Raw genomic sequence first — 20,657 nt, 5'->3', positions numbered from 1 at the left:
CTGTCTAAACCAGTGTTTATAGCCTTCTGCCCTGAAACCTGATTCTTTTTCTGTATCCCTTACCTTCGACCCTTCCTTCCACACCAGTTGTGTGGATTCTATTTCTGAGTAGACTTTGTCCTTTCTCCCCACCCCCATTCTTCCTTCCTTCCTCCTCTCCTTCCTTCCTTCCTTCCTTCCTTCCTTCCTTCCTTCCTTCCTTCCTTCCTTCCCTCCCTCCCTCCCTCCCTCCCTCCCTCCCTCCCTCTCTCCCTTCCTTCCTTCCTTTTTTCTTTCTTTTTTGGTTTGGGATTTTTGACACAGGGTTTCTCTGTAGCTTTGGAGCCTGTCCTGGAACTCACTCTGTAGACCAGGCTGGCCTCAAACTCACAGAGATCTGCCTGTCTCTGCCTCCCTAGTGCTGGGATTAAAGGCGTGCACTACCACCGCTCAGCTGTCTTTTCTTTTTTAATGCCAGCCTGTATCAAGCTTTCATCTTCTCATTTTCTAGTAAACATACCACTGGCACTTGCTTAACCGCTTTTAACAGCTACTACCAGGCTTGTGAGATGGTTCAACTCTGGTAAAGGTGCTTGCCACCAAGTCTGACAACCTGAGTTGTACATGGTGTACATGGTAGAAGGTGAGGACCAATCGGTCCTGCTTCTTGTCCTCTGACATTGGCCTCTGTGTATGTGTGTGTATGTATGTGTATATATGTGTACATGTGCATGAGTGCATACACCCACATGCATGTATGTACACACACACACACACATTTAATTTTTTTTCAAGACAGGATATCTCTTTAGCTTTGGAGCCTGTCCTGGAACTAGCTCTTGTAGACCAGGCTGGCGTTAAGCTCACAGAGATCCCCCTGCCTCTGCCTCCTGACATTTAATTTTTAAAAAAGCTAATGTTACTCTCCAAACTCTCCAGAGACATTAGCATGACATTGAGAAATCCTGTATTAATGTACCTTTCCCAGCCTCTTCTCTGCTTTCTTGGGTTTTCAGGCATCCCCTCTATGCTTCTTTGCTGCTTCACAAAAGTTCTTTTTGTGTGGCCCGGCTCAAACTCATACTTGGGTCACCATACAGTACAGCACTGCATGCTTTGTAGTGGGAACACAGGGGCAAGCGTTTCTTCCATGGGCTCCAAGAGAGTTGAGACTTTGTTCTCTTTGCCTAGTGTAGCATCACATGGGCATAGCACATGGAAACATTTGACATAGTGCTTTCAGTCTTCTTTGTGCTCTGTACTATTCCAACAAGTAAGTGGGCACTGATCAGTCCTTGCATCTCAAAGAGGAATGGGTTTTGATTGGAGAAAGTGGGAAGCCTTTAATAATGGGTTAGGAGGATGTGAGTTCCAGGCAAGCTTGGGCTACAGAGAAAAGCCTTTTCCCACAATAGGTGGGCTTTTGAAATGTGTTCCATTAGGAGAAAGTGGCGGAAGGGGGCGGGTGGTTCAAGGAAAAAGTGTTTGGAAATATTAAATGAATGCCACATGCCAATGCTGCTTAAGTAATGTGTGTGCTTGTTTAGCATTTAGTAAGGATTGAATGGGGGCAAGATGCCCCCACTTGGTTTTTGTAACAGCAGGTGTTGTGACTGTTAGTGCTACCTAAGTTCTTTTAACAGTGATCCTTCACCAGCTTGAGGGAATTGGAAAAGGGGTGAGTGTTCAGACAGGCACATTTGAGCATTTATAAAATAGGGTCTTTCTTACTATATAGTTCAGGGTGACTTTGAACTTGCAATTCTCCTGTCCCGACCTCCTGAGTGCAAGGAGCACAGGTACCACAAAGCAAACTTTTTCTATAAAAGACCAGATAATAAATTTGTGAAGCTTTCTTCCAGCTATGTGTAATCAAAGACAATATAGGAAAAAATGGTTATGGCTGTTCTCCAATTAAACTTCATTTACAAATTCAAGAAGTAGGCCATGTTGGGCTCACAGGACATCTGCCTTAGGATATTTGAGGAGGAAAAGAGGTAAATTTTCATCATGAAGATTTTTCACTTCTCTGTAACTGTATGTACATGTATTACAAATGTATTCATGCTAGTGGGAATTCTTTAAAAAGCCAGTTATGGCATGCAGGTTAATTTTAATATCGAGATATTTTACCAGAAATTTATATTAAAGTGAACTTTACATTTGGGATGATTAAGTAGAATAAGCAGTGATGGAGAAAATTGTGTCTTTGGCTATTATGGAAATGCATTTATTTAAATGCAGCCTTTTTCTTTGCCTTCATTTAGTATTATAATTGGGAACACTAACTTTATATCATCTAATTCTCATTTGTGTTTGCTAATGGAGGAGAACCAAAATCAGCAAGATAAATCCAGAGCTTGAGGAAGTGTGGCTCAGTGGTAGATTGTTTGCACAGCATGTTCAAAGCCCTGGGTTCCATCCTCAGAACTGCAAAAACAATTGAGCAGCAATGTCAAATAATTTCTCTGTGCTTTAGGGGACTGTCTTGGTACTTGAGTGTGGTTATGTTTTTGGCATTCTTCACAGATTAAATATAGCAAGCAGCCTGGCAGTTCACAGTATTCTCAGCTGCAAAGACCATAGCTGAGAAGAATCTAAACAAAAGGTCTGCGCTTGCAAAATGTCTGAACTTTTCAGTTGAACAGAGGGAGAAAAGAAACTTCAAATGCTCCAGTACAAGAACCTGTTTTTCTTATCAGACATGATTCAGGTAATCAGATAGAATAAAGTCAGAGGGTGGTTAGGTTAAGCAAGAAGTTCATAGACCGAGTTTGTTGTCTTCCAAGGGTTTGTTTTTGTGTGTGTGTGTGTGTGTTTTTTTGTTTGTTTGTTTTTCGGCTTTTTTGTTTGTTTGTTTGTTTTTGTTTTTTGTTTATCGAGACAGGGCTTTTCTGTAGCTTTGAAGCCTGTCCTGGAACTAGCTCTTATAGACCAGGATGTCCTTGAACTTACAGAGATCCTCCTCCTAAGTGCTGGGATTAAAGATGTGCACCACCCCTCGACTGTCCTTCAATTTCTAAGACTCCCCCAATTCTTTTGATTAGTCTATATGTACTCCGGTTAAAAAAAAAATGTGCCGGACTGGAGAGATGGCTCAGAGGTTAAGAGCACTGACTGCTCTTCCAGAGGTCCTGAGTTCAATTCCCAGCAACCACATGGTCGCTCACAACCATCTGTAATGAGATCTGGTGCCCTCTTCTGGTCTTCAGCATATATGTAGGGAAAACGCTGTATACATAATAAATAATTTTTTTAAAAAAGTGCCAAGTGCTTTTCATTGGCCTTTTTTTTTTTTTAGAGGCACCTGGAATTTAAAGTCTAAATATGTCTTGTAAGCAAGATTATCTTGTCATTTTTCAAGAATTTGACAATGTTCAGATTTTATTGATGTTTTTTAGCTTCTTTTTAGACCTTCTAAGCAAGTTTTTATGTGCCATTGTAATTACACTGGTTTTGGAAACAAGAGTATAGCTATAAGATCACATAGAAACATTTTTGAGTTCATGCTGCACCCTTCCTGGCAGGGACACCAAGTAATTTGGTTACTGTCAACTAACTAGGTAAGCCAGAGACTACTCTTTTCCGTTTTGGATATGTGAGGTAATATTCTAAACTTTGATCCTGGAGATAATACAGCATTATTGAGGCATTTCTGACTATTTGCCCTAACTGTACTGCCCTGCTTTCTGGTTTTTATGGGAGATATTGTTATTACAGCCAAAAGAAGGAGCCAGGCCACTGTAAGGTGAGCTTAACTCTTGTGAAAATATCCTAGATACAGTGTCCCTTTCTTTAGGTGGTTTTGACAATTTTCGTCTTTGCCTTACAGGCTCAGGACCATGACTTCTTTTCACATCTTCTCTTGCATTTTCTGTTTTCCAAGTAGTTTTCTGACGCGAGTGTCTCCAATGCTGTCAACAGTATTGCTCAGCTGTGACTGTGTGACTGTGCCAGGCGTTCCTCTGCTACATTGAGCTGCATAGAACTGTGCCGGTCGGGTTTCTGTGTAGCCACTGGATTCTAGCTTTTCCGCAAACACTTACTTTTTCTGCTTATCTATGAAGTTGGCAAGCTCCTTTTCATTTTCTTCCCCTCAGCTACTGAGAAAACTGTATTTTCCTTTTGATCCTTAAGACTTTGTGGAGACTCAGTTTCACTCTTGGCCTTGTTCAGTTGACTGCAGTGCAGGTATGCTCTGCCGTCGGCTTCCTCTGGTAGCCCAGCTAAGATTTACTTTTGAGTTCTTTCTGTGTCTTCTCATGCATGACTTGCTTCCTCTTTCATCTTTGGGTCAGCTCCTTGAGACTTGTTTCTGTGGTACAGCTGAACCCATGTTAACATAGCAGAACTTCTGGCTGTGGTACATGACTTCTGACCATACTGTGGAAAGGGTATGCAGTTACCTATAATAGGACAGGACCTTCTTTCCCAACTCTCCAACTTTGACTCTGGAGATTCATAATTGAGGTTTCTCAGGTGTCCAGGAGTAAGCTAAAGGGGATGGGTGGAAGAAGAGCAGTATCAGCGACATGTGTTTGCCTTCTTCAAACAAGGGCATGGACTAGGGTGCAAGCAGAGGGAGCTGGGAATTAGCATTTATACAAAAACTACAGTGCAGGAAAGAAAACTGGCTCCCAAGAGAATATTTGATAGGTAGGTCAGCCCTTTTTTTGAGCAGGGAAAGGACACAATTGTTCTTAAAAAAACATGTCCCTGTCACATTAGTTTTCATTTTCCCTCATTGGAAGGTGCCAGGGATACAGAGAAAGCATGACGAAAATGGCAGCTGACAGTCTTCATCTGGAGGACAAATAGCGAGAATGACTGTGGCAAATTGCAGAGCAAATGTTTTCTGTAAAGGCAGATACTGGGTACCAGTGCTAGCTAGGGTGCTTATAACAAACCTAGGTGTGATGGCGATGGTGGGGATGGGGCCTCTTTTCTTTGTTTGTTGAGAAAAGGTCTTACTTTGTAGCCCTTGCTGGCTTGGAACTCATAGACATCTGCCTGCCCCTACTTCTCCCTCTTTGGTGCTAAAATCGAAGGCATATGCCACCATGCCCATCCATCTTTTAAATTAATTTTTCTTTAGTCTTTGAACATTTCATACATTCATGACATTTATTTTTATCATAGTTACTGACCATGACCTTCCTCTGCCTCCTTCTAATGTCCCTCACCTTGTCACTCTGCTAACTTCATGTCCTTTCTCTTTTGTTATTACTAGCCCCCTGGAGTCCAATTATTGCTGCCTAAAAGTGTATGTGTGTGATGATAGCCACCAGGCTGTGGGGAAACCTATCAGCAGCCAAGACCCCAGAAAAGGACAGTGGCTCTCTCTTCCTTTCTATTTCTTTTTTTTATTATTAAAAGGCCTTTCAGGTGGATCTTTGTGAGTTCAAGGCCAGTGTAGTCTACAGAGTGAGTTTCAGGACAGCCAGGACTATTTCACGGTGAAATCCTGTCTCAAAAAAACAAAAAAGAAAGAAAAAAGAAAAGGCCCATAGCATTTCAGAAATGGTTCTACCTACTTATCTTCTTTCCTAGCTTCTTTAATTATGATATTTATTTCTAAGCTCTCAGTCTTGTTTCAAGAAGGGCTAATCTGTTCCTCCCCATACTGTTTGTTCTTTCAACTGAATTGCCCGCAAGTTCACTTTTTCTAGTCCCGGATCAAACCATTTGTAAGTTATTTTGTGTGTGTTTTGTTTGTTTTAGTGTGTGAGTGTATTGCATGTGTTGTGCAGTGCCCTCATGGGTTAGAAAAGGGTTCTGGATCTCCTGGAAGTGGACTTACAGATTGTTGTGATCTACTGTGTGGGTCTTGAGAGCTGAACCTGGGTCCTCTGCAAGAGCAACAAGTGCTCTTATCCAGGGAACCGTCTCTCTAGCCACTGCTTGTTTTTGCATAAACCCTGAACTCAACTTGCCATCCAACTTGAAATTGCCTACGTTTCTAGAGTTCTGCTATCAAAGGTATATGCCTACATCCAGTTCATTATTTTTAGAATCACCTGACGATAAATAGGTAAAGTCTTCAATTTTTAAGTTTGTGTGTGTCAGATATTCCAGTCTTCAATAACAGGATTAACAAAATTCATTACGTTGACAAAATCAGCAAATCTATTGAGCACTCTCTTAGTTTTCAGGGGGAGAGTGCTTGCCTACCATGCACAAAGGCCTGGGGGCCTTCTCTAGTGTTATAAAAAAATAATATAGAAGGGATGGTTAGGTAAAATCTATCTACTTATAATACTAGCCAAATAGGGAGGGAAATTGTAATAACTAAGAGGAAACTGGTGTGCACCCTGTCCTGTCGGAGCCGAGGGAAGAGAGTTGCTGCAGGCGTTGGGCTAAGGCCTGGATGATTAGGACAGCACAGTGAGAGGTGGAAGAGGGCCGAAACACCTGACATTTGGAAGGCTGACACAGGACGGTTGCTAGTTGGGGACTAGACTGGGCTACATACTGGGACCTTATGTCAAAAAATAAAACAAGTGGATAGACAGATTGCTCAGTGCTTAAGAACACTGTATAGTAAGACTATGGTGATACAGGCCTTTAATCCCAGCATTCTGGAGGCAGAGGCAGGTGGATCTGTGAGTTCAAGGCCAGCCTGGTCTACAAGAGTGAGTTCCCAGACAGCCAGGGCTACACAGAGAAACCCTGTCTCAAGAAAACAAAACAGAAACCAAATCAAAACAACAACAACAACAAGAAAAGACCACTGTTTGTTCTTCCAGAGGTCCCAGATTCAATTCCTAGTACCCACATGGTGGCTCACAGCTGTCTGTAACTTCAGTTCCAAAGGATCTGATTCCCTCATCTTGCCTCCATGGACAAACACCCATACAAAATAAGGAAAAACAAATTTTAAAGTATTACATAAATACCCTCACCCCAAATCCAATTACATAAATACCCTCACCCCAAATCCGAAACTCCAAAGAAAATCTATTCCTTACCTTGACAAGTATTTTCTACTCTAAAATATTTTGTCCTATTCTTCATTGAATGAAAATGACAACAAAATAAGCTTTTGATCACTGTAAAAACATGATCTTCCTATGTTGATGTACTTGGTTATTTATGAAATTGATTTCTGTTCCCATAGCAGCTTAAACGACTTACTTTGGATGTATCTGAATTCATAGCGCCCCCCCCCCAAAATACTGGCATATTTTGGTTTCCTTTGCTTTCTCAGCTGATCAACAAACATTGAATGCATTGGCTAAACTATTTCTGATACTTTAAAAATAACTTTTTTATGACAAAATACTTTGAATATTGTAGAGAATATGGAGAAGGTGGAGAATTAAAACCATCTAAAGATAGCAACCCAGCATTTTGTTATATTTACTTCTGCTCTCTTTCTTTCTTTCAGTCTTTTTTTCTTTCTGTATTTTGAGTCAAGGGTTTCTCTGTGTAGCTCTGGCTGTCTTGGAACTTGCTCCATAGACCAGGCTGGTTTCAAACTCAGAGATCTGCTCCCTCTGCCTCCCAAGTGCTGGAATTAAAGGCGTGCACCACTACCACCTGGCTTCTATTCATTTTCAAAGACCATATACTAGAAATATAATTGAGATAGAAATTGACTTAGTTTCATACCCTCTGTTGGTGTTTCATTTAACATTAATAGACCCAATTACTTTGAAGCTGGGTATGTACTAGGTAGTTTGAGGCTGCAGGTCCCAAATCTGAGTCCAATTTAGCTATAATATGAGATGCTCTCTGAAAGAAAAGTTCTCTAAAGGAACAGCAATAGAACATTTCTTCATTTGGATGTGCTGCAATTTATTTGAACATGTTTCAATTGTTTTTTTTTTTTGTAATTAAAACGATTCAAAACAGTTCTGTAATGAATGTGTTTGAACATAATTTTTTATGCCTGATGATATTTGCAGTAAATGTGTAGAAGTACAATTACTAGAACAAAGGATATAAACTTTGTAAAGATTAATTCCTCATTTTGGTGGTGTTGGAGGTGGAGGTCGAACCTAGAGCCCCATACATGCTGAGCAAGTGCTCTGTGATTTTGCTGTTCCCCCATGAGCACAGTGTTTCTTTTTATGGTAATTACTTGGAGTTTCAGTACTCATTTGAAGAAGTGGGTTATTTCTTGTGTATTAATAGTGGATAGTGGCCCTTGTATTTTCTGGGAAGTACCTACATTGAGAGTATTTTTGACTTACATGAATATTTTTAAAAATGATAGCATGAGTGAGTTTGAGTGATTTCTTTAGAGAAATGTGGGAAATTTTATTGGAATTTATATTAGCCTCTTAATACATCAGCATTGCTTAGGGACTAAGTAGTCCAAATGTTAGGATTATAAGTGTTGTTTGTATTTTGCTTGTTTGATCTTGGGTTTGGGTTTTGGAGGAGAGGCTCAGTAAATGTAACCCAGGCTGACCTGACACTCCATCTTTGATCTCCTGAGTACTGAGCTGAGAGTTAGAGCAAGGTATCTGGAAACCAGGAAACAAAGTGAAGGCTCTGTTTTTACCTTATTATGATTCACTTTGCTATGGCATGTATAGCTTAGGAGATGGCATATTAAAAGTCCAGGGTGCAGTACACTGTGTTTTCTCAACCAAAACCATTAATAATGATTATTATGTACTTTTAAAAACAGAATTGTTTTCTAAATATAGAGTATGAGCTGGTTAATTACTATCTAATAAGTTCAGAATGTAAGATAATATTGAGTTGAAAGAATCTTTTCTTCTCTCTGTTGGCTTGAATTCATAATGCAGAAGGTAAGTAAAAGTAAATTGAAGCAGGCAGGCCTATTTTCACAGTATAATCAATTAGATATCACAAAATATTCTCAACTCAAGGTATTAAAACTACTTTATAATTATTTTTTCCTCTCTACTGACCTAACTTCCAATTGATTCTACCAGGTTCCCAAATAGTATAGGGGAGTTTTTCTCAACGATTTTCATTTAAATCTTTCTTAATCTTCATTAAATCTTCATTTAAATCTGGTTTGAAAATTGTTTTTGGTGGTGGTGCCAGGGACCGCTGGTACTAGGGACTGCTGGTAGGTTTTGTGACTGAGGAAGCAGTGTATCACTGAGCTGTATCAACACTCTCTCTGATTTAATTGGAAGTTTTAAGAAAAAAATTCTTATGCGGTATTTTTCCTAATTAATTGTATCCAGCAAGTTCTGGATTGCAAAAGAAGTTAATCTTTTTATGCTGATATTTGTATATAACTCAGATTCATAATTTACAGTATTTCAGGTATTCTCTTGACCATAGAGACATAACAGACATTTATACCAGCCTATATTTTTTAATCAATGAAAAAAGTACCAACAGAATTATTTTATTCAGATTATTTTTAGGAGACAAAATAAGAAAACTAATATAAATTAGATTCTTTTCAATAACCAGTTTGCTTTTTTCTGACAGAAATTGGAATGCCCCTCAGCTGTTTGTGACAGTATTAGCAAACTCACATTTGAATATTGTTTTGTTGTTTTTCTTTAGATGTGTTCTTTGTGCCATTGTCCTGGAGCAACAATTGGCTGTGATGTGAAAACCTGCCACAGGACATACCACTACCACTGTGCATTGCATGATAAAGCTCAGATCCGAGAGAAACCTTCACAAGGCATTTACATGTAACTGTTTCATTTTGCTTTGTTTTAAAGCAATCATACTTTCCTTCAGCTTTTATAGTTTCTCCTCATTCAAAGCATTTCATTGTCACTATAAAGGCTGTTTTGATATGTAATAGTTAAAGAAATGATTTAGGAAGTCTAACAGTGAGATTTAAAAAATTCAGTTTATGAATGGGGTGGACTGTGCTGCTCATTTTATAAATTGGAAACTGGATTTAATTTAGTTCATGATTTTGTATTTTCCCCCTCAGGGTTTATTGTCGAAAACACAAGAAAACGGCACATAACTCTGAAGGTATGTCTCATCAGTCAGTTTCATGTTTCAGGAAGAAATGTAAATAAAATATGAATGGTGATGTGTTAAGGTTTTTCTTAAGATTGGGTTTATTATTAAATATCTTACAATTGGGGACTATAAGCGGAGGTTGTTTGTTCATTTCCTGGCCACCTAGACCCAAAATAGTTCACACAGAAACTGTATTAATTAAACACTTCTTGGCCTATTAGCTTATACATATTTCTAGCTAGCTCTTATATCTTAAATTAACCCATTTCAATTAATCTGTGCATCAACAGGAGGTTATGGCCTACCAGCATGGTTCCACCATCTGTCTCCTGTGGCTACATGGCATCTCACTGACTCCACCTACTTTCTTTCTATATATCTCTTCCAGCCTGGCTATGTTCTGCCCTGCTATAGACTGAGGCAGCTTCTTTTATTAATCAATGGTATACAGAGGGTAGTCCCACATCAGGGGACATCATTAGACCAAACTAATGTAAATAAGAGCTTATTTTTAAAGAAAATTTTTACCTCAGAGATCTTATAAAGTATGTATTGAAAACATGTCACATTAGGAAGAAACAGTGGTAACAGTGATGTTTCTGTAAGGGTGCTAATTGGGATTCTTGCTTTCATTAGCTATTATAGACAATGTGAGTGTAGGAATACTAATGTACTTTGGATCAGCATATGTTCTAGGAAAATTTCAATACATTGTGGTAGCCTTATTCATGATTTTGTTTCCCATTGTTTTCATTTACTTTTGGGCTCTCACGATCCAGAATTATTAAGTAGAAACTTCCAAAAATAACAAGTTCTAAGTTACTTTTGATTACAATATATTTATGTTTTATTAATAGTTATTGTTGTTAATGCTTTATTGTCTCTAATTTATCAGTCAGACTTTATCATAAGTAGATATATGTAGGGAAAAATTTAGAATTATTCATGATTTTGCATATTGACTGAGAATTTAAAAACACATCCCTCACTGAGAAATATGTGGAGATGTATTATTTTTTTCAAGAAGAAAAATAGATATCTTTACAAGTAACTAAGATTTAAAAATAGAAGCTTATTTTATTTCTACTTAAATTTATAAAACTAGTTTAATCATGTTGTAAGGAGGGGGAGTGGGCTGCATCCCACCTGGCTCCCGGCTAGCTTAGCCCTGAAATAATTACACAGAAGCTGTATTCATTTAAACACTGCCTGGCCCATTAGTTCTAACTTCTTATTGGCTAACTCTTACATATTCATATAACCCATCTCCATTAATGTGTATTGCCACTTGACTGTGGCTTACTGGCATGAGTCTAACCAGTGTCTGTCTCGGAGAGGAGAGCCATGGCGTCTGCCACACTTCCTTTCTCTCCAGTATTCTGTTCTGTCTACTCCACCCACCTAAGGGCTGCCCTATCAAAAGGTTAAGACAGTTTTCTTTATTCAACCAATAAAAGCAACACATAAAAAAAGACCTTCCTACATTACATATTGTTAGCTAATTTGCATCTGGTCCTTAAAGCATGAGGAAATTAGTTCTCAAGTTGGATTCTAACTTGGGTCAAACCTTTTATTTTTTCTTTTTCTGTTTTATTTTAAGTGTGTGGGTGTTTTGTCTGCACCATGTCTATATACCATGAACATATCCTATGCCCATGGAGGCTAAAAGAGGGTGTCAGGTCCCCTGGAACTGGAGTTACAGACTCTTGTGAGCTTCCATGTGGGTGCTGGGAATCCAACTTAGTTCCTCTAGAAGTGCAGCTAGTGCTCTTATCTGTTGAGCCCCCTCTCCACCCCTGGCTCAAACCTTTTCAAACAGATGGTTTTGATAATGTCTACTAGCAGTATAAAATGGATGAGATTCAATCTCAGATTAATTTTAATTTTTCATTTAGCTTGGACTTAGTCTTTAAATTTTTTTGCTATTCTATTATGTAGCCAGATTTCCTTGCCCCTGCCTCCCAAAAGTTCTTGACTTGTTGCTAATCTTTTTAAAGACTTAGCTAGAGCCTGGAGAGATATAAAGCCTTCTTGAAAAGAATCAGAGATGGATTCCTGTGGTGATATTTTGTTTGTAATCTAACAAATAAAACTTGCCTTAAAATCGGAGTGCATAGTTAGCCACTAGTTTTTAGCTGTAGAGGCCAGGCAGTGGTGGCAGTGGTGGCAGAGGCAGACAGACCTCTGTAAATTCAAGGCCACCCTGGGCTACACAAAATTGATCCAGTCCAAAAGAGAAACAGAGCCAGGCAGTGTTGGCCCATTTCTTTAATTCCAGTACTTGAGACTCACATACCTATAATCCCAAAACTAGGGAAAAGTGGAGACAGGAAGGGATATGGCTGGGCAGAGAGAAGAATATAAGGCAGGGGGAGATAGGAACTCAAGGCATTCAGTCTGAGGATTCGTGGAGATAGGATCTTGCCCCTTCAGTCTAAGGATTCAGAAGAGTTTAAAAGTCTCTCTAGTGGCTGGCTTCTTTACTTCTCTGATCTTTCACCATTTACCCTGACTTTGGATTTTTATTATTAAAACCAATTAGAATTCACAGAATAGATTCCCAACTGCCATGTTGGGTAGTTCCTAGGGTCTGATTCCTCTGGCCTCCATGTGCACCTGAACTCATGAACACCTAACTACATTCCTCTCTCTCAACATATACATACACACACACTAAAAATAAATCTTTAGAAAATCCACTTACCTGATTCCTGGTATAAATAAACTGGTTTCCCTTTCTGATCTCTTATACTTTGCTTTTACAATAGAAAACCATACTGTTTTCACATCTGAAGTCCATATTAATTCGTGGTGCTTAAAAATACAGTTATCATATATGTGCACTGAAATATGCATCATACTTAATGTTAATTAAAATTTTTGGAACAAATGATTTAATAACTACACATGCTAACTATGATGTGGTCATCATACATTATATCCATGTATTGAGTTATTATGCTAATATTCTACAAATACATACAATTAAAATAATAGTTAAGTATAAATTCAACAGTGAATGTAGATAAGGAGGCACACACATATACATAAGTAAAAATAAATGAATTTTTAACAAACTTTTTTGTGTGCTCTTAGAAAGGAGAATATAGGGCTGGAGACATGGCTTGTAGGGTAAAGAGCATTTAATGCTATTCTAGAAGACTAAAGTTTGGTTTCTAGCATCCTTATCTGGTAGCACATATCTGCCTGTGACTTCAACTCCAGGGGATCCAGTGCCCTCTTCTGGCCTCTTTGGAAATGACCGGATAAGCAATAAGAACAAATACTTTCGAGGTGATAGAGTGTGATTGAAAATCCCATACAACTATTTTTCTATTTTTTTCACTCAATTCTAGAATTCTTAATTAAAAATCTTTTGTGAAGGATTCTCAATAGGGGCTGGCAGTGTATCTCAGTGGAAAGTGGCTTGCTTGTTATGTGCCATGCTCTGGGTTCTAACCTAACACTATATGAAAAAGGAAGAAAACCATTGTAAGGAAGCTTTCCCATCATTCAGTTCCTTCAGATTTTAACAGTGTATCTATACAGCGCCTATGATTAGTGTAGTCATCTGTGTTAAGAGCTGAGGATTAAGATTCATGATCTGATTAATATGAGTATATGAATATACTGGGACAGGATACTTGAGGTACTTAAAGATGATTAATATATGCTGATTAATATAGCTGGCTCCCATTTTATTTTCTGGCCTGCTGAAACCAATAGTACCATCTAGTGATTTAAAAAAAGCCACTGCAGTACAGGGCATACTAAGAAAGGTTATTAAAAATTGTCTTATTTTTACATTTATTTATTTAGTATGAGCCTGTGTGTGTGTGTGTGTGTGTGTGTGTGTGTGACAAAAAACAATTTTGGGGAGTTGGTTTTCTCCTTCTATCATATGTAATTCAGGATTGAACTCATGTCTTTAGCCTAAGCAGCAAGTGCCCTTACTGCCTGAATTCTCTCAAAGACCCAACTAGAATGATTTTGAGTTCCTTTTGCTGAGTGAGAGAGTTCTAATTATATTTCATACTTTATGAACAACTTCAAATTGGCTTGAGTTTCTGGGTTCATGATATACTTCTGTAGACTATCAGGCCTTTTTGTTTTTTTAGTATTTAGTATATGTTTATATTTATATTCTGGAATTTATTTTAGGTGCCTACATGTATGCCTGTACCATATGCATGCCTAGTGTTCGTGGATGCCAGAAGGCAGCTCTGGATTCCCTGATCTGGAGTTCTGGATAGTTGTAAGCCACCACCATATGGGTGCTGGGAAAGCAAACAAGTATTTCCCAAAGTTACATAAAGGGAAGCATTTTAGGTGATACTGAGGTATCAGGGTCTGACTTTAGGAATTGGGTGCTTGATGGAGGACATCATTGAAGGTAATGTAATTGAGTGGCTAGTTTGCCCATATGGTCAGTTGAAATTAGCCAGAATGAAGACTGTTGGAACAGAGAAGGGCTGTGTGCTAAAGAAAGCCTGTTGTGTTAGGTAACATGAGCAGGAGAGTTGGTAGTTGTTAGCAACTGGGAGAGGAAGAAGTGAGTGTCATAGATCCTTTTTACCCAGAGTGTAGTGTATAGATCAGCAGGATGAGCAACATCTATGAGTTTATTAAAAGTGTCTAATCTTAAGTCTTACATTGACTTTCTAAAAAGAACTGTCTTTTAACAAGATCAAGCTTGAGAAGTTATGGCTTAGCTAAGTGGTATGGATGGAAAGATATCTGGCCTTTTACAAAGCAATAGAGATCAAGCTTTGAGAGATCAATGACTTGACAACATCAGTAGAATTTTGCTTGATGTTCCTTCTTTGCATAATCTACTGTGGTAGCTATGTGTGATACTGACTAGTGTTTCTAAACTTTTCTATTCTTAGTGGGAAGTTTATGCATTAAATATGGGCAAGAATGAACAGAATTAAATCCTATGTAATTTGTCTAGTTGTGCTGTTTTGGAACAGGGTCTTATTTTGTAGCCCATGCTGGCCTCCAGCTCAAGATCCTGCTGCTTTCAGCCTGAGTGCTAGTTTTATGGATATATTTTACTATGCTTAGCTAAGCACTATATCTTTACATGTTTCTCCTGTATGTATCTGAGTAGGAACTATATTGTTTATTCCCCTTTTTTTCAAGACAGGGTTTCTCTAAGTAACAGCGTAGGCTGTTCTAGAACTTGCTTTGTAGATCAATTTGGACTTGAATTCCAGGAGATCCTCCTGCCTCTGGCTCACGAGTGCTAGGATTAAAGGCATGCACCATCTCTACCCAGCAGCCTTTAATTTTTTTAAACTTTATTTTATGTGCATTGGTCTGAAAGTGTCAAGTCTCCTGAAACTAGAATTACAGATGGTTGTGAGCCACCATGTGGGTGCTGGGAATTGAACTCAGGACCTCTGGAAGAGCAGTCAGTGCTCTTAACCGCTGAACCATCTCTCCAGACCAGCCTTTAAATTTTTTAAATTATTTTTCTTTATTTTTGTGCGTTTGTGTTTGTGCATACATGTGTACATGCAAGGACTAAACTCAGATTGTCAGGCACAATGGCAAATGTCTTTACCCACTGAACCTGAGCTATTTCTCTGAACCCTCTTAAAAGCAGCATTTTAAAAGCAATAAGTACAGGGCTCAGCAATTCAGAGATCTAGGTACTCTTACAGAGGACCTTGGTTTAGTTCCCAGCACCCACATGGCAACTAAAAACTGTCTATAACTCCAATTCCAGAGGGTCTAACACTTTCTTCTAGCTTCTGCAGACACTGATATACTTGGTGCACAGACATATATTCAGGCAAAACACGCATACACATACAACAAAAAGAGACACAACTTCAAAAAATTTTAAATTAATAAATTTGGGGCTGAAGAAAGGATCAGTGGTTAAGAGCACTTGCTGCTCTTTCAGAGGACCCGAGTTCAGTCCCCAGTACTCACATCAGGTTGTTACTCCTCTAACTCCAGCTCCTGTGGATCCAACATTTTCTTTAGGCCTTTGTAGAAACCAGCATGAATGTGCACATACATTTGTATACAAATACAAAAAGAAATCTTTTAAAAGCTGAGTATTGATAATGGCAACTATCTCTAACTTATAACTATTGTTACTAGTCTATGTTTGTAAAAGTACATTAATAGGCAGCTTATAATCCCTAAACATTTGATTATCTATAAGGAGCTATGATTATGAGTGGTGGTTTGTTTAAGATCATTTTTAGGCTATGGATATGGTCACTCAAACCTATAATCCCAGCACTCAGGAAGTCAAGGTATTCGGGCAATGCCATAAATTCAAAGCCAGCTTAGACTACAAAGTAAAAACCTATCTCAAAACAGTTTAAAGGGGGTTTGGAGAAGTGCTGCTGTTGAGAGAGCCCGAGTTTCTTCCTAGCACCTACATGGTAGCTCATAACAGTTTACCACTCTAGTTCTGGGGCACCAGACACACAGGTAGTCTCATTACATGCTGGCAAAACATCCAAACACATAAAATAAAAATGATTTTTTTTAAAAGGTAAAAAAGTAAAGTAGAATAAAAATTGTGCTAACTTGCATTCTCATAAGTGATGGAAAAAGAATCCTCATTCTTATGATTAGAAAAGCAGCACATTGCTTATTTAAAACACTAAAGAGTACAAAGGTGCTATTAAAATTACCTTAAAACTTGCTACACTTACGGGTGTGTGTGTGTGTGTGTGTGTGAGGGCCATATGCATACCACAGTGTGCATATGGAGGTCACAGGACAACTTGTGGGAGTCAGTTCTCTCCTTACATCATGTGAATCCTAGGGATCGAACTTAGGTTGTCAGGCTTGGCACCAAGCACTTTTACTTGCTGAGCCACCATTTCTCTGGACCTAAAATTGGTTTCAAAAATTCTCTCACCTCACTCTCTGGGACTAATTGGTATAACTGCCTTATAATCTAATACTAGTGTTATCCCTGAGTTTATATGTATTCACATATACTAAATGAGTTGTTCTTTTTCCCTATCATGAATCATGAATGTATATCCTAAGAAAGATATTGGTGTCTGAGAATAAGAGCTGATACAATTTCTCATTGAGAAATTAGTTTGTAGAATTGCAGTCAGTAACATACTAAAGGAAAACCAATGAATGTATTAGTAGAAGGTTTTGTCTAAAACTTATAGGTTGACCCCAAGGCAAATTAATGTTTGGTTTTTATACCATTCTTAATACTAAATATGTTATCTTATAAGTACTCATATTAAAAATGTTTACTAAGACTGTGTCTATGTATGATGCATGTATGTGCCAAACAACAGATGACAATAACAACTTCGTGGTGTTTCTTTCCTTCTGTCTTCATGTCAATTCTGGGGATTGAACTTAGGTTGTCAAGCTTGGCAGCAAGCACCTTCACCCACCAAACCATTGCATATCCTCATATCTTGGTCCTTTAATAAATAAATATTTATGGTGAATAACTGACTGAAATACTTTCTGTTAATTGTAGAATGTTTTTATCATTTATGGTTAAAGTAGTTATAAAATTCCTAAGAGTTTAATGAAAGTACATGCAACTAACTCACTAATGGCCTTTTATTGCTTGTGTTAGAGTTTCTTTTTGTACTTAAGATATGTTTAACTATTCATCAATTAGTTCAGTCATAAATGGCTTTAAAGTTGGAGTTGTTTGTTCAGTTATCACAATGGATGAACTGTATACATCAGTGCTGTCCATAGAACTGCAGTGATGGAAATTAAGGTCTCTGCTAATGCTGTTGCCTTTTGCCAAGTGTGTCTAATAAGTTCTTGAGATGTGGTCAATATGTCTAAGATTATTTTATTATAACTGTAATGATGCCGAAAAGCCACACAGCCAGTATCACAACACTTATTTTTACAGAATTACAGAATCAAATGAAATAAGGTTACAAAGATTATGATCAAACTTTATGTATTGAATTATCTGAAACATTGGATTGTGCTCTTTTTAATATGCCCCAGACCAGTCCTCTGCATTTCCAGGGCCCATTTCATGCTAATGAGAAGCAGAGTTCCCAGACCTAGCAGACCTCATGGACCTAGTGCTGATTGTTAAAGCTGATCCATGTAAAGCTTTGGTTTCTTTCTGAGCAGCTGATTTAGAAGAAAGTTTTAATGAGCATGAACTGGAGCCCTCATCTCCAAAGACTAAGAAGAAAAGTCGCAAAGGAAGACCAAGGAAAACTAATTTTAAAGGGCTGACAGAAGACACCCGATCTACATCTTCCCATGGAACAGACGAAATGGAAAGTAGTTCCTATGTAAGTAGAAAACTAGTGAATTCCTCTCGTTTGTTGGAACATGAATAGTTCCATTTAAACTGTGTCTACAGGTAAGATATATTGTTTGAAGTGTTAATAAGCTTTGAATCCATTTTAAAATGAGTCTTTTTCCTTTTATATTTACAGCGGGATAGGTCTCCACACAGGAGCAGTCCTAATGACACCAGGCCTAAATGTGGATTTTGCCATGTAGGGGAGGAAGAAAATGAAGCAAGAGGGAAGTTGCATATATTTAATGCCAAGAAGGCAGCCGCACATTATAAATGCATGGTAGGCATGGTTCTTATGGTTTTTTTTAAATCTTTTAGCTGGTAATAAAATCTAGTGCTTTTGTTTCAAATATTGTTTTAGATCCTTGCATAGTGAAGTATTAGTTACTTTCCTCATTGCTTTGACAAAATGCCGGAGCAAAGCAACTTAAGAAAGGAAGAATTTGGGCTGGGTGTAGTGGTACATGCCTTTAATTCCAGCACTGGGGAGGCAGAGTCAGACACTTATCTGAGTTCTAGACCAGAGAGCTACATATTGAGACCCTGTCTCAAAAGACAAAAAGAAAGAAAAGGAAAGAAGACAAAAAGAAAAAGAGGAGGGGTTTGTTCAGTTTGGATTGTGGTAGGGAAGTGGTGGTATGGCTGGGGCATGAGGCAGCTGGTCACATTGAATCCACAGTCAAGAAGCAGAGAACAGTTAATGTTTGCTTCTCGTTTATTCAGTTTGGAGCCTTCAGCCTATGCAGTGATGCCACCCACCTCAGCCTAATCTAGAAATTGCCTCACAGACATGCCCAGAGATTTGTCTACAAGGTGATTATAGATTGTGTCAAGATGACAATTAATACAAAACATCACAAAAAATATGTTATGCTCCCAAATCTTTTAGTTTTTTTGAGCTAGGGTTTCTCTGGGTAGCTCTGGATTTCTTGGAATTTGCTCTGCAGACCAGGCTGGCCTTGAGCCCAGAGAGCTCTGCCTCTGCTTCCTGAGTGCAGGATTAAAGGGTGTGTGCCACCTCCTGGCCCCAAATGGTAATATACTTCAGGTTTTTTTTTTTTTAAAAAAAAAAAACAGGATTTGAAGTAATACTAATTATAGTTACCATATCAAAATACTCTATAATTATAAGAATTTCATCTTTATAATCATTTATTAAATATGAATGTTTATAAATGCCTTGGGTTTCAACATATAACTTAATAAATATCACTGTTATAGTACTTAGCACTCTGTATTGCAGTTGTTTATGAATGTTATCTTTCCTAATAGACTCAAAAATTTCTTGGAGAGATTCTCTTATTGCATCCTTATATCCTGGTCTGATTTATCTTTTGAGCGAGGTTGTATTGAACTAGTCATCTCACTTAAGATTAATTTTGAAAAGTTATTTATATAGTAAGTTGTTAATAGATGTGAAATCACAAGCCTATGAGCCCAGCACTTGGGAAGCTGAAACAGAGAAAACATCTCAAGTTTGAGTTTAAGACCAGCCTTGAACACATAGTCAGACACTGTCTCAAAATGTAACTGGGCCTGGGAAATGGCTCAGCAGATAAAGGCAAGGCACTTGTGCTCCCAGGACTTGTGTGGCAGAAAGAGAGAACTGACTCCTGCAAGTTCTTTGACCCCTACCCACATGTCGTGGCTCATATAGAAATATACAGTGTAATAAAAAAATTAAGACCATATCACCCCAAATAAACAGAAGTTCTGGATTATAGTACATACTAGATTTACCCAAAATTTTCTTTTTCAAAATGTGTTCTCTCCAAGGACCCTCATGGAGTAGATTTTAGATATATATCTGTTTTGAAAATACAATATCAAAAAGGATTCTAATCTGTTTGCTAGTTGAAGGTTGCCAATTTAATATGTTTTTCAAAACTTTCTGGAAATATTAATAGTTGGACAAACAGGGTAATAGTATCATTGAGATCTTTGTTATTTAAAGCAGGTTATTTAATCTGAGCTCCAATTGGCAGTCTTCTTTGGGTTTTTATTTATTTCCATTTTGGTTTATATTGTAATGAGACATGAAAATATTTAAAATACTTGAGTTGATATTGATTATTTAGGCAAAATCTTGCTCTGGGAGTTATAGAAATTAATGACTTGTTACTGCACTGCTTAAATTTTTCTTATAAGAACTGCTAAGTGGTTATGTTCTACATTTTTCTTTTGTAGTTGTTTTCTTCTGGCACTGTCCAGCTCACAACAACATCAAGAGCAGAATTTGGAGATTTTGATATTAAAACTGTACTTCAGGAGATTAAACGAGGAAAAAGGATGGTCTGTGATTTTTATATATATATACATATATATATATATATATATATTGCCTTGTGCCATGATACCCTTGATTCTGCTTTAAATTTAGGACAAATCCCATATTTATTCAGTTATGCAGAAATTTAATATGAAATACTTCATAATTTTAAATATACCTGATTACTGGTCAGTAGCT

At 37.9% G+C, this 20,657-nt stretch overlaps 1 protein-coding gene across 2 annotated transcripts in view; it reads left to right on the top strand.

Annotated features, from left to right (window-relative positions):
* The window catches only part of Phf6 (PHD finger protein 6), a 56,273-nt gene that overhangs the window by 9,763 nt on the left and 25,853 nt on the right, over positions 1-20,657 (top strand). For both annotated transcript variants that reach the window (XM_087902486.1, XM_048450328.3), the window contains exons 4-8: positions 9,481-9,614; positions 9,866-9,909; positions 18,013-18,179; positions 18,327-18,470; positions 20,378-20,482. In XM_087902486.1, coding sequence (XP_087758612.1) covers positions 9,481-9,614; positions 9,866-9,909; positions 18,013-18,179; positions 18,327-18,470; positions 20,378-20,482 — 594 coding nt within the window. The remainder of the gene's footprint in view (positions 1-9,480; positions 9,615-9,865; positions 9,910-18,012; positions 18,180-18,326; positions 18,471-20,377; positions 20,483-20,657) is intronic.

This window comes from Myodes glareolus, chromosome X (assembly GCF_982192425.1).
Source record: "Myodes glareolus chromosome X, mMyoGla1.1, whole genome shotgun sequence".
Lineage (NCBI taxonomy): Eukaryota > Metazoa > Chordata > Mammalia > Rodentia > Cricetidae > Myodes > Myodes glareolus.
The sequence above is the reverse complement of the archived record's forward strand: the minus strand, read 5'-3'. Positions and strand labels throughout refer to the sequence as shown.